Below are 15,516 nucleotides of genomic sequence, written 5' to 3' on the forward strand. Positions count from 1 at the left end.
TGCAACTCGTCGGCCATGCATGTCCCACACGTGCTCTACTAGATTCAAGTCCGGTGAGAATGCTGGCCAGTCCATACTAGTGATATCCTCCTATTGAAGGCATTCGCTTACGATGTTTGCACGGTGAGGACGGGCGTTATCATCCATAAACACAAATTGTGCGCCCATGGCGCCCCGAAACAAACTTACATGTTGTTCTAGAGTGACGTCCCGATAGATTTGGCTTGTCCTGCTTCCAATTTGAACATGCAGGTCAGTTCTGGAACCTAGAATAATTCCACTCCAAACGAGCACTCCTGTACCACCGTAACGGTGTCGTTCAATGATGTTTTCTTGGTGGTAACGGGTACCTGAAGCTCTCTATATGAAAGTCCGGCGAGAATCAGACTGCAAGCTAAACCTGGACTCGTCGGAAAACATCACAAAAGCCTACTGTTGCGGTGTCCACAATGCATGCTCTCTACTCCAGGCTAACCGCAGGCGACAGTGAGTTGCAGCGAGTGGAACGCATCTGACAGGTCTACGAGCATATAAACCAATCTGACCTAAGCGTCTGTACACGGTCTGCCTTGAAATTGTCGTACCAGTGGCTGAAGAGAGCTGACGAGACAGGTCTGAGGCTGTGCTCCGCCTGTTTCTTTTCGCAGTAACTGCCAAATACCGGTCCTCATTCGGCGTTGTAACTCTGAGGCGACCTGTGCTGTAACGTCTACTCACATTACCATCATCTTGGAGTCGTAGCCAAAGCCTGGAGATGACACTCGGCAATTCCAAGTTCGTCTGATACTTCCAGTTGGGTACACTCACATTCCAGACGGCGGATGATTCTACCACGTAAAAAATCATCCAAATGCGTCCTTTGTGTCATAACTATTCGGTTATTGTACTGAAATGCTTATAAAGCGCCTGCTAACATTTTTACTTCTTTGCGTGTATTCCTTATATATCACTCTCTTACACTCTCATCATTGTGACGTACCGTCGGTGTCATCTGGTTACTTCCTGAAATTTGCATATGATTCTTGAAGATGTGTGTAGTGATTTTACAGGTGATATATTTATTTTAGAGTTAGATTTCCTCCTGACTCCGAATTATCCTTAATTTATGGACATGAGCGTACTTTTTAATCTAATTCAAACCAGTCTTCTCAAAAAATTGCATGCGAGCCGAATGCACAATCTAAAAACATTTCATATTTTTTTTTTTTTTTTTTTTTTTTGGAAGAAGTGAAAAGTCTTTACGAACGAAATAAAGGAATATTTTAAACAAATTTTAAATTTGGCTAGCTAAATATTTATCAAAACATACATAAACAATGCAAAAGAAAGTCAAATTAAAATTTTGTACTTAAAATCTAAACTCTAGTACCTGCAAGATATTTTCATTAAATACACTTTGTAATTCAAACATACTGACAGCTAAATATAAAATTTTGAGACTGACATGTATTTCAAATAATTTTAATATGTTTAATAAATCATTACTTTAAAAATGTCAAAATCTTTATAAGTTTTCTGAGAAAAATTTTCATGTGGGGCAAAATTTGAGAATTAATAATAACAGCTTAGTCTTTTTACCTTATTTACTAAAGTTTTCTTCTACACGTAATTAGAAATACATATTTTTGTATGTAAATAGTTATAAACTTCTTTATTGCCTACCACAACGTGATATTTAATGGCGTTCCGATTTTGATAAAAATTGCAGCGTTCAAGAAAATGATCTTCATCGCGGATTGTAAATGCTCATCGGTCTATCCGGCTTTTTTCTGATTAATTTTTAACAGTGGTAAAAAGCTGAATTTATTTTTTGGCGAACACGTATAAAAATTAATCAGATCTTCAAATCTTTGAATTAGATTTATATCACATTGCAAATTAATTTGCTCCATTTATGGATTTTATGGTACTGTGTCTGTTCGTTTTTACTGGTAATGAAAATAATATAAACTCGCGCTTCAAATAACTAAAATCTTGAAATCTTTGCAACACTTTATTTTACAAAATTGTATTTTCGGGCCGCATAAAATTTCTTCCGCTGACATAAATTATATTCAGCGTATACTTCATGAAATCCCAGTATTCATTCTCGGAGACTGTGTGTGTATTGATTATTTTATGCATTTGATTTGAAACTGTCTTCAAATTTACATCACGTGAGCTTTTATTAATGAGAAACAAAGTGTGCGATTCTCAAACATATATACAGGAGGAATTTCTTTTAAATTAAAGAAACGATTAAATTATTCATTTGCTATAACTTATCTCTTTAAGAAGCACATTAGGGAGCGAAGATATTTCTTTCCATTTCTTACGAGGGGCAGAAAAAAAAAGGATTTTCGGTTCATATTTTCTTTTTCGTTTCCATTAGCATTTATTCGTTAATACAATATGCTTATTTGATTTTTAAAAATAATGTTTTGTTTTCAATTTTTCTTTTGTGTTGATCTGTATAAAAATGTCACTTCAAATTAATATTTTGTTAATGGCGATTATTTATTTAACGATTCCAATATAAACCAAGGAGAAAATTTAATGAGCCAAATGCAGAAATTACACTTTTTGATGGTCCATGTATAAATAAATAGTATTTTAATGAAAAGTGCTCAGAATATTTCAGTCGTTAATATTTTTTATCGCTTATTGGAAGCGGTTGAAAACCAATTAGGGTTTTCAAATCCTTTCGTTACTTTTATATTCCTGGAATTTATTTTACGTATGAAAGAATAAATAACGGAAGAATTTTAAATGAGGTGTTTTTTAATCGAATTTGAATCTTCTTCAAATAGCGTGCGATAACAATTAAGTGATTTTTTTTTCATTAGTTGGTAATAGCTAGTTGAACAGAGTGATTTAAATTTTGAAATACCTCATTTCTAGTAACATGTATATAAATAAAACAGAATCTTTCTTAACCGTGAACAACGAAACCTTACCATTCACAAGATGAGATATGAATATATTCCTATAATGTGCTTGTCCATATTTCGTGATGCCATTTAGAAATGTCAAATCCATTAGAAATACTTTTTATTTATGAGACATTAATAAATAAATAATACGAAAATCAGATATATTATTTAAAATTGTAACACAGTAAGGTATTTTATTTTAATTACCCAATTATTATAATTTAAACTATAAATATATAAGGTTATACTTAGCCTATATTGGAACTTTAATTCTGTAACCATTCTAGTGCTGTGTCTTAAGTAGTACGACAAAGATTTACGAAGGTTTTAAATACCCTTTATTGAACTCAGATTGTAACAAAACAAGGTACCCCTCGTGCTGCAGTTAACCATTGCTTGTGGCAAAGCAAATTAAATATGAATAGTGAAATCAATTTAAACATTGATCATCAGTCTGCGGCTACACAGTTAAATACTAAGCTACAATCTGGCTCAAAATAATCTAACGGTGCGTTGTAAAATATTTTCTCCCCCCCCCCTTCTGCATGCTTTCGTGGTGTAACGGTAGCACACTCGGCGCGTATTCGAGAGATCCAAATTTGAGTCCCGGCGAAGGCATTGCTCATTTTTCTCCTGTTTCAAAATAACCTAATGCTTCTACAGCGTAAGTTTTTAGTCCCCCCTGCTAGAGCATACAAAGCTTAGATAATTGCATTTCGTTAGAGCTGGCAGAAATGTAACCACGCAGCACGAATGCTAGGAACTCTTGTCTCTCTCTTTCTCTCTAGATTAAAAAAAAAAAAAAAAAAAAAAAAAAAAAAAAAAAAAAAAAAAAAACTAAGAATTAAAAATCATAATAACCGAAAGAGAGAAGAGAAACATGGAAAAGTAAAACATAAATTAACAATTCAACAACTTTGTGTTTGGCGTGGATTTTAGTCTGGACTCTATCGATTTCAAAGGCAAACAAGTACGAGTCCCACTTCATCAGGAGCATCTTTGCTGCTGATGTAGAGGGACTTGTATCTGCTTGCCCTCGAAATCGTTAGTTTTGAGTAAAATCTACTCCAAACAGAGCGTTGTTGCTTTATAATTTTGTGTCATAATAACTGGTTAGTTAAACATAAGAACCTTACTTAGCTCTTGTACTATAACTTCTTCTTTTAATTATCTTCTTAAATTAAGTTTTTAAGCTGAGAGTTTTGAATGTTCGTATTGCTTCAGGCAGCCGCATATTATTTACTCTCGCCAGCTCTGCTTAAAGCTATATTCTGTCTTCAGCGTTTCGCTTACCAGTGTTTTAAAATATGCGCCGATAATTATTTGAACCAGCCTAAGTAATGTATTTTATGTGACTCCTAAACTACCTTTCTGCAAAACTTAATTACGAGCTGCCAGTTAGAACAGAAACCTACAACACATATACGTGGTTTTATATTTCTGAAAAATAAAGCTAAACTTTTAAAATAACGATATATTTTATCGGATGAAAGTAACGAATTTCTCAGTGAGATGGCTTAATAAAGTTAAATATCAGCGTATTATGATACTGTCGCCAAAGTTTTAAAAATTCACTTCGAGTACAATAAAGCTTCATAAGAGCATGTACCGATGCAGATGAACATTAATCGGGAAATCATATTACTTTTTGCTGTCCTACGATCAGTTTCCTTCAACATTCCTCTTATGCTGTATGTCGTCTTCATAGTCATCCTCAGCTTCCTGCTGATCATCTGCCCTTTCCCAGTACATGTCCTATTATTCCATCGTTATACTGTGAAGTAAATATGTCGTCTTTCAATAAGAATGATTTCTGAAAAGTATACTACCTTCAAAGTTTATGAAAGATCACGTCTATGAAAGTCACGTCTACTCGCGAGGACTTTTGCTTTGTATTTTAAGCACCCTCTTGTAGTACAGACACTATATGCTTATAAACAACCATGGCTTCTCAGGGATTCAAACCTGGGATCATCGGTACGACAATCATCGATAGCGGCTGGGCAGCTTTGAGCACAGACAGAAACTTTAACATAAATGTTTGCTGCGTATAAATTTTCGCGCCAACGTTTGTGCAGTATCACTAAATTTATTACGCTCGTGACTTAAACCACTTTATTTTATGTTTTTTTTTTAGAAGTTGTTTTAAACTGTGCTAAATGCATAAAAGCGGACAATGATTCATTATTATCTCAATTTCATAATTTTTTGAACAGCGCAGTCTGGGAAACGCTGAGCTAAATAATGTAGTATATAAATAATAAATATTGCACGTGATGGCCATCTGCGTAAAATTTGCATATTCGCTATTACATATGTTTTTAACAAATGTCTACTCACTGTTGTGTTGTATATAAGAATAACTGATATTATTTGAATAAGTAATTGCAGTTATATTGCTAGTAGGTGAAGATAACTATCTTATATTGCATTTTTCGAATAAATGAGGCTCCCCACGTATTTTTTATTTTGGTACTTTCAGAAATCCCTAACCAAATTACGTATTGAATCTTGACATTTTTGTGATCAGTTGTGTATATTCTCTATGTGTATAGCATATAGGTATAAAATAAAGCAAATTACATCAATAATATCAATTTTGTGAGCTTGCTTGCATGAAAAATTTAATTCGTGATTACAGATTTCCAAACTAGGCAAACCCTGTAATGTTGTTTTCTTAGCAAGGTTATCTAGCCGTACAGAAAACACCCTTTTACAGGTATCTAAATTAGTTGGAAATATGTAAAAGTAATTAAAAAAAAAAAAAAAAAAAAAAAAAGAATTAATAAATAAAACATATATAATTACCCTAAAGTGTGTAATGATTTGTTTCTCAGATAGAAAAGAAAGAAAAAAGGTATTGAACCATCATAATTGAAAAGCTGGTTTGCATAATATAAGTATTAATGTACGTTGTGTAATATTAATTTAAAATTAATATGCATGTAATTAGGCATAAAATATAACATGTAATTTCTTGAAATTAATTTCTGCCTTTTATTTATTTATTTCTCTGATTTATTGTTCTATGATAAATCTTGTTTTTTGATGTTTTTGAAATGCATTTTCCTCTTAAAATTCAGATACTTTTCAAAAGGAAAAGTTATTGTGTGTTTAGATGTGTTATCAATGTTTTTATTTATGTCACTAGGTGATACAGTTATACTTTTTGAGTCGTTATTACTATTGCCCTTATTATTATTATTATTATTAGTAGTAGTAGTAGTAATTGGAATAAAATGTGAAAGAATATAATAAATAGTGTAAGCATATTAACTTACTTATTGCTGTTTAATATTAACAGGCTATGTGTAATAATTAATGCTGCAATTTGTTTATCGGTAAATGTTTCGAAGTCTTGTTGACTGTAGATATTCATAAATGATGTGTTTTAAATGTAAAAATAATTACTTACTTTTAATGTAGCTGCTTTTCATGGTAGACTACAAGAGTCATAAAACTAGGTGGTGTTTAATTGTCAAACTAAATAGGCATTAGATTTGCGTATATGATGTGATGTGAACTATATATCAAGTATACGTTATACGTGAGGTAAAACGCAAAAGCGTCCATGTAGATCCTCTTAGATTGAGTCCAAAAAAGTCTCATACTGTGCACTTGGTTTAACCACTTAACTACTGGTCGGCTAGTGTAATAAATTGAATTTTTATAAGCTTTCTTTTAATTAAGTTAATATTTTTGTGTTGTTAATCATACTTTAGTTATTATTTCCTGCTGTTATCAAAATATATAACAGGACATGGTTTGTTCTCAACATTTTATAATAAACATGGATTTCCCAACACTGATAATTGTGTCTGTGGATATATGGATCTCCAGATAGATATATAATGGAATGTCTCTTAAAAACAATATCGTATTGAATTTCCTTCTGCTAATGCCATTTCTTTTAAAAGATTCTTTATTATTATTATTAGATAGCAAAGATATTTTGTTCTTAAAATTTTTAAAATGATGGATCTATTTTCTTCATCAGGAAAAGATATTTGCCATCTCGCTTAAAAATATGGATATGATAATAGTATATTTACTTCTTTAAAATTTCATTATTTTATTTATAAGCTCACACACGGTAACTTTAATGTATGTGCATAAGGGGTAAAGGTTTAATTTAAGGCATTATGATGATTTGTATGATCGATTTTATGAATGTTTCAGCGAACTGTATGAACTCCACGAACTGTAGGTTTTATGAACTTTTATTTTTAATGCTATTGCATTTTATTTTTAATTCTTCATTCCTCTTTCATGTAAATGTGTTTACAACTTTATATTGCAATATAAAAATATAATCAGTTTGGTTATTATTATTTAAAATCAAGATTAATTTAGTGAATGATGAATGTGAAATAATTAATACCTGTTAACCAGGTATTCGCCATTCATAATCAGCTGAATGGAATTGATCTGAACTTATTACAAGTCGATTCCATAAAAGGTAATTTATGGAATTTAGGTAAAGACATATCATAAATGTTAAAATCATAAGAAACGGAAGTTCTTCTTTTAAACGAAAGTAGAATTGCTTTAGATATTTTTAGAGTGAAAAAAGTGCTTTTTAGCTTCAAATAAAATTAAAATAAAGTTAATTCTACAATCAGTTTCTGCAATTGGTAATTCTAAATAATAATATATTTTTGTAGAAGTAAAGCTTCAAGATTCAAATGCTAAATACGCGTAGTGAAAACTGGATTAAAAAGGAAAAGTAAAAAAAGAATTACAACTTAAATAGCTTTTGAAAAATTTATGATGCGTGTGAAACATAGCAATCCATTTCAACGCCGCTGTTGTTTTGGAAATTCAATAAATTTGTTTAATAGAACACGATAGGTGAATAGATTCATCATTCTACCTTATCGACTAAAATAAACATCGTATCGGAATATAATTAACGAACTAAATACAGCTTAATTACCACTTTCTACTAGAATCGGAAGTGTTTATTTCATTTTCGAGGACTTGGCCTGACAGCAATCATTTGATCCATCCGCCTTTTCAAAATGAAATTTAACCATGCATGTCACATTTGATTCGTTAATGTTGTTGCTCTCCAGGAGAAACAAATTATTACTCACTTCTCTGCGAAAATATTTAGTTAAGCCGTGTTATTCTCTGCCGTGTTTTATTGATCGCTTTTGCTTGGCGCTAGCGCTTGGCGACATTCGTGTGTTTTGGATGAAATGGCAACCCTGATGGTTTTCCGTTTGTTTTCAATGTAGCCTCGAGCCCGGACCACGGCGGAAACCCGGACCTGTCCGCTAATCCTCCGCCTGCTTCTTCACCGCATTTCAGGCCTACGATGCAAAGTCCTGGTCCACCTTACCAAAGTGAGTATTTTTTGAAATAATTCGTCATTTTTTTTCTGTCTTATTTGTTCAAAATTTTGCATGTTTTCACATATCTGTTTCCTATATCCTTCGACGAAAAATATCGCTTGTGTTGCCGTCGCCCGCATATGTTTGCAGCGCCACCTATATTAAGGGTTTTTGACTGGCGCGAAGTTACCAGAATGAAATGAATTAATGACTATTTTTGAATTTTTATTTTGAATCGCGGTTGTGTTATGAAAAAGTCGTGGTTTTAGAATTCGTTTTGTGCGCGATATTTGAATACTGGAGGAGGAGTTTCGTTTGAAATTTCGGTGGGAGATGCGTACTGTGCTTATAATTTCTGGATCGATTTTAAATTTTAATACTTTTTTAAATGAAAAATTTTAAACTTATATGATTTTCTTATTTCTTAAAAGTATAAATGTTTCAATTTGCTGTAATATTTTGTCATTGTATCTTTATATTTGATGGTGATCTCTAGCGATGTGTGAGTGTTTTTAATGCGTAGTAAATGTCGCAGTAAATTCTCATTTTCTGAATTCGCGTTACACAGTGTAAAATATTAACCGCGTTACACCGAATATTCTGAATTAGTTTTAGAAGGTGAATTTTTAATATAATGCTGATATAACCAATAATGGATTTTTTTAATATGTAGGTTTCGAAATAGTTTTTATAATGGTAATAATATATGAAATGCAGATATTTTTTATATAACACAGTAGATAATTCCTTCAAAATATCCTGTAATACGAGATTAACATCCAATACAAAACAGAGGGATAAGTTCTGAAAATTGTTAAAAACAAAATATACTTTTTAATGGTTCTCAGTTTTGCGTCATTCAAATTAGACATTTTGCAACGTCAGATGGCTTTTCTCATTCTTAACACAGATCAAAATTTGTGTTTTCATATTGAAAGATTTTCTTTTCATATTGAAAGAATTAAATTTTCTTTTAAAATTTGTTTTCCTAATTTGAGGCTTAATTTGGGACTGAAATATACTTTCGCAGTTCTTACCCCTAGAAATGGCAATGCTAATTTGTGACATGTACCCCCCAAAAAATCACAGATACCTAATTTATACAATTTTCCAACCGAATAATCAGAGCACGAGATACATACTATGTAAATAATGGACGCGACTCAGTTTCTAAAGAATTTCGATTCGAGAAACAAGGCATTCTCGGAATTTAATTGTGTGGTAAATAAAGATGTTTTCATTGTACACTACACACTATGGCATGGTGCATAACATATTTTTTTAATTTTAAATTAAAATTCGTGTTTTTGAAATATACACGTACGTAAAGTGTTGGGCAAGACTTTACTGACATATTCATTAATATGCGAAAATGAAACTATGTTGCCGTTTTGTGTGAGGGTTTCCAAAATTTTCTTATCGTATAAGATCGAAACCGTGTTGAAAGAGGCGATACCTGTGTTTTAAAATTTATTCAAAAATTCTTCATAGAGACTCGTTGTATCAAAGTTTTTGTAAGTGTTTACTTGTTTGTTTACCTCTCCTATTGCCGTTTTAAAGGTAATACAATACTAAAGAATGTCAGTTTCGTTATTTAGAAATGGATAAAAAACTAAAACTTTTTTTCAGTGTTTTTATAAGAATTATTTACGGACTGAATATTTTTTATGCCTAATACTCGCTGTGACTCGGAAGAATTCCGTTAACAATTTTTATGAATTTTTGGTTATTTGGTATTTTGTTTGCAGTTTTGTGAGAGCTTTTTTGTTGTTAGGTTTTGCATTTTTATTTTCTTTAGATTGATAATTTTCTTTAGATTTTATTATTTTCTTTTAGATTAGATTATTTTCTTTAGATTTTATTGAGAGCTTTTTTGTTGTTAGGTTTTGCATTTTTATTTTCTTGTTGGTAATAGTAAATACAGTTCTTGCATTTCTGTGTTCTTAAAAATGCTTTCAAATACATGATTACATGATTAACTACTATTTAAAACCTTTTTTTTTTCTCTGAAATTCACATGAAGGTTATTTGATCCTAATTTTGATATTTCTTTAAATAATTTAATAGAATCCCAGATAACCATAACTTTAAGTGCCTATGTGGGAAAAGAGAAACCCTGAGCATTTTATTGAGACTGCTGACAATAGAGCTGTAATACTGCAAAGCAGGAGCACAAATTACATCTGGCTATATTACATGTCTACTAAAATTTTCTCGGTTACTACAAAAAATTTCCATTATTCTATAAAGATTCTATAAAGATTCTTCGTTCACATTTACCTGTCCCTGTTGTTTTATGATTTTTATGCTTTGAAATTGGATAATTATTTAACTATACATAATAAATTTGTGATTTTTAATTATTAAAATGAAAATCTTTATTGCATGTACGAGAGTTTTCTTCTGTTTTATCATTTATATATACAGGTATCTCTTCTATAACACGATACCGTATAAATACCATGTTGTGTGAAGCCTTATTTAATACGACTAGCAACCAAGTTCAAAACAAAGGAACGCGTTCCAAAAACTTTTAAAACCAAAATATTTTTAGCCTAGAAGGACTATTAATTTCGTTTTGGCATTTTTCGTGGAAAACTTTAAAAGTCTGAATCACTTTTCAAATTGTTGCCACCAATTATTATTGCCCTGTAAAGAAATTAATTAAATTTTAATGAAATTAAATAATGAAGAATTTGTATATAAATGTATGTGTTTCTCGCAATCTGATAAAACAACGGTACCTAAAACGATCAAATTTTTAATAACGTACATCTCCACCTGAATATAGGCATCTGCAAGCCAAAATTTGGAATTTGTTTTATTATCTGTTTCATATTTTGTAAAGCATTTATGAGTTTTTGATTAAAAAACTCAAATAATTTCAAAGCGAGCAATGGCAATACTGTACGGAATTTTTTTTAATCTCCAGCGCGTGAGACTATGTATCGGAAACTGTAAAGCTATGCTCTTTTTAAATTACTTTGCGACATTGCGGTTGAATTGAATTTTATGGTTTAAGTGTGAAGAGCATCATATTTAATAAATAAAGGTAACACACAAAACGTTAAATAAACGCCCCTTTGGGCGTAATATAAAATCTGGAAGCTTTCAGATTTTTTTAATATTATTATTGTCGCCTTGTTAAAATTTAAACTTTTTGCAACGTCAGATGTCTTTTCTCATTTTAGCAAAGAATTCAAAATTTGTGTTTTCATCTCCAAAGAAATTTTTTTAAAGTTGTTTCCTTATTTTTAAACATAGCTAGAGACCGAAATATAATTTCGCAATAATTACTCCTGGTAACGACAAAGTTAATTAGTAAGTAACACATACCCAAAATTAAAAAAAAATGTTTTCAAAATTACAGTTGCATAATTTATATAATCTACTAACGGAGCGGTTGAAGCATGAAATGTGTGCAGTGCAAACGATGCGCATGACTCAATTTCAATGTGAAAGAGTGCGGGTATTCCGGGAATTAAGTTGATTTTTGTGTGTTTCAACAAAGAGTTTGTTATTGTGCGCTACACGCGGTGGCATAGTATGCAACTTAATTTTGTAAATGTTTAGAACGAAAATTGCCTTATTGAGACATGTATATGCATAAAGTGTTAAAAGGTGATGTGCCTAATATTAAATAAATGCATAAAGTGTTAAAACGTGCATTAACGAATAAAACTGTGTTATTGTGCTATAGGAGGGCTTCTCCTATTTTCTTATCGTGAGAAAGCAAAACCTGTATTTCTTTTTCCTTTCTTTTCTTCATTTCCTTTTTTGCGTAATAAGCACGTTTCTGTGAATTTTATTCTGGAAAAAATAACAAAATTAATATCGTTTTGTTGTTATTTAATACGTTCTGTTTTGTATAATCTTCTGTGTTTTTATTTCGTGTCTTCATTTTGTTTAATGGAAGAATTTTTAACAATAAAACACGAATGGCGGCAGGAGTTTTCCGAAAATTTTCTGAGTTCTTCTTAAATATTGTCTCCTTTATTTTTCCATCCTGTTTTGTCCTATTCTTTTCTATCTGGTTTAATTTTTTTCCCGTTTTACGGTTAAGTGTTAACCTTATAAGACTGAACGTAATTATTTACAGTAGGCCGCTTAATGTGATCTCGTTAGTCCTGGATATTTTGATAGCATTAAACGGTGAGGTTAGTAGAAATATATGAATACTTATTTTCGCAGAATTTTAACTACCAAAAAGTCGTTACAAATAGAGTCAGGCAAAAGTTCAATTATAAAGTGTATCTAATGGGGAAATAATTTGATTGCTTTTGTGCCCCTGGAAGTGCTATCAGCATTTGAAGGGAATTCACCGATTTCATCGTTAAGTTCTTCTGAAAGTTTATTACATATTGTGTTAGGATTTGTTTCTGAAATCTCATGGCGGGTACCTCTGTCCTAAATAGAGAGAGACCTGTGTCGACTATGTGAACCTTAGGCTAGTATGCTATTGTAGATGGTTCCTACATTAGTCTCTCTAAACTACAAATTTTCTGGCTGCTTTAAACTAAGCTGCATTCTGGTAAAGGCTGACGAAAGAATTAGGAGGTACGAAAAATGACTAGCATAGAAATAGTTAGCTAAAATAAGCCTCATAATCTTGCTTAACTTCGATAAAGTAAAATTTATAAATTTCTGCATTGCTTTAAAAAAAACCACTTAATGTTGAAAGCATCTTGTAAGTAGCAAACTACAATGTGACATCTATAAGTTTAACCGAAAAAGAAAACTGTTTTTGTTCTTTTCCATGTATCTTGAAATAATAATTATTGAGTGATATGAATTCTCTCACCATTCGTGAAACCGTAATGTGGAGAGGAAACTCCCTCTGTCATTAACTATATTTTTGACTGAAATACTCAGTACATAATTAGATTCTCAGTAACTTAATCGTACGGAAAAAAATTTATATTTTGATATTAGATGTAGTATGTTGTTATATTTTGATATTAGATGCAGTATGTATTTAACCTCTATTAAGATAGGAAAACACATTTGTTTTGGTTCAAGAGCATCTGAAATATGTATAATGGTTTCTCTCTTTTTAGTTTACATTATTTATTCGAAGATAATAAGTATTTCGCATATAAAATTAACCTTAAATTTCTCATTTTCTTGGGTATTGTTTACTTTTGCGTATTATTTAATAAGTTTAATGGAAGAAACGTCTACATTTCATTATGACATCAACAGAGGCATAGCTAGAGCTTTTGCCCTCTCAATGCATGCCCAAATAATTAAATCTGTGAAATGTTAAAAATGACATATATGGAAATAAATAAAAGTTCTGTGTTAATTTTTTAAATAAAGTTTTAATTTCTACATTTTAAAATGTTACTTTCTTTGTTGTGTTATTAAGAAAATCGTGTATGACACTTTAGAAACTTTTTATTTACGCCAGTTGCACTTGTGTTTTCTATTTATTAAATGCAAAAGCAGTGATTTCCACGTATGGATCTATTTGACTTCTAAGACGCGACACCAACCAACCAACCAGGTGACTAATAACGCATTAAATGTCCAATTTAATATTTTTATTGTTTCTCTTTGGATTATGTGAGACTTACGATAACAATTTCACGCAAAATGGCGATGTTTACGACGGACCAGCTAGATCGAAAGAGTGGTGATTTAATGTCTGCTGTCGAAGTGTCTTCAGATCTCTTTGTCTCTCTTTGAACTCTTGTTTTATTAAAAGCTCGTTCCTGTCTAAAGGTTACTCGAAGTTTCATAACAGTCTGTAACTCGCCATTCTAGCCCTGAATTTTCATTATCAAAAATTTCTCTTATTTTGTGTAGCACGTTATGTCGACTAAACTGCGAGATGATAACTTGGTTTGGTTTATGGGATTACGGTAACGCCTCGAGGTGCTATCTGCTTAAGGGGAGGGATGCCTTCGTGGAGGACTTTCTAATTGAAACTGGCTCGTATAGACGTTACACATGGGGATAACCATGAAAACATCCATGCAGCTAGCCCGTTCGCGGGATTCGAACCTCAGACCGAACTACTAGTACTCAGCGACTTTACCGCTCGGCCGCTGGTTGGCCCGCAGTGACCTGAACTGACAGTGATAAAATGCAATTGTTACAAGTTCAAATCAAACATGACAGTCTTAAATTGGAACATTTACCTGTTGTATGTTTTGAAAACATATTTTCCATTTTCCCAGAATAAAGTATATTCTTTCGAACATATTAAATCCGGCGTTTTGTTGGGACATCGATAATAATAATAATAATAATAATAATAATAATAATAATAATAATTAAATAATATAAGTGAAATAATTGTTAGAATTTTGCTTTAAAGATAAAATGTTTTGTATTCATAAGCGGTGTAACGTGGTGTTATCGATATTTTTGTCATTTTTTTTTCTAGAAATAATTAAATTCTAGCTGAGAAAACATGTAATCTATTTTACTTCTGCTTCCGGTTAGCAGCCATAACTATTGTTTGAAATTTGAGAAGAATAAAATTCTTGTCTGTTTCCGAAATGTCTAAGCACCTGCTGGAGCTGATGTTGTTAAAATGTTGATGATGATGTTTCAAACGGGTCTATGGTGTTCTAGGGGTCAGAAGCCGAATATGCAATTAGAATCGATGATTTTGTGTTTCGGAGCTCACAAAATGAGGAATATTTTTACGTACTTAAAACAGATAATTGTTCCGTTTTAAAAATGTCGAATTTCATCTAACTTGGCGAAACTGGCATTTTATCACTGTCAGTTCATTTCTGAGCTTCGTTGCAGCTTAGTCGACATAGAGGCTGCACACAGGAATAAAGAGTATTTAGTTGTGAAAATTCATCCCAAGAACGATGAGTGTTATGATCAGACTGTTAGAAAGCTTCGTGCAATCTTTGCACATGGAAGTGCACCTAATGGAACAACAGTTCTCAGACTGATAAAGAAATTTGAGGACAACGGTTTTTTTCGTCTCTTTCGATGCAGGCGGCCTGTCGAAAACATCGCTATTTCGATTGGCAGTGTTATTGCAAGTCTCAATGAATTCGAACTTAAAGAGAAATTTAAAAAAAAAAAAAAAAAAAAAAAAACTTAAAAGAGGATATTGAATGCGTAAGTAGCCACCCCGACAAGCAGATACGTGAGAAAGTGATTACGAATTTCGTCGACAGAGTTCTGTGCTGCAGAGCAAGTCGCATACATTATTTTTCATTCTTAAATCCGAACATTTACCTCTTGTAAGTATGTTAAAATATTTTCCAGTCTCTGAAAAAAGAAAAAGAAAAAAAAAA

The 15,516-nt window shown here is 31.8% G+C and overlaps 1 protein-coding gene across 1 annotated transcript in view; it reads left to right on the plus strand.

Annotated features, from left to right (window-relative positions):
• The window catches only part of LOC118192872 (uncharacterized), a 408,484-nt gene that overhangs the window by 249,318 nt on the left and 143,650 nt on the right, over nt 1-15,516 (plus strand). Inside the window, exon 2 of the mRNA XM_035363899.2 lies at nt 8,153-8,260. Within this exon, the coding sequence (XP_035219790.2) occupies nt 8,153-8,260 (108 nt within the window). The remainder of the gene's footprint in view (nt 1-8,152; nt 8,261-15,516) is intronic.

Source organism: Stegodyphus dumicola, chromosome 10, assembly GCF_044657685.1.
Source record: "Stegodyphus dumicola isolate Sdum_Otavi_A_Nest chromosome 10, ASM4465768v1".
Lineage (NCBI taxonomy): Eukaryota > Metazoa > Arthropoda > Arachnida > Araneae > Eresidae > Stegodyphus > Stegodyphus dumicola.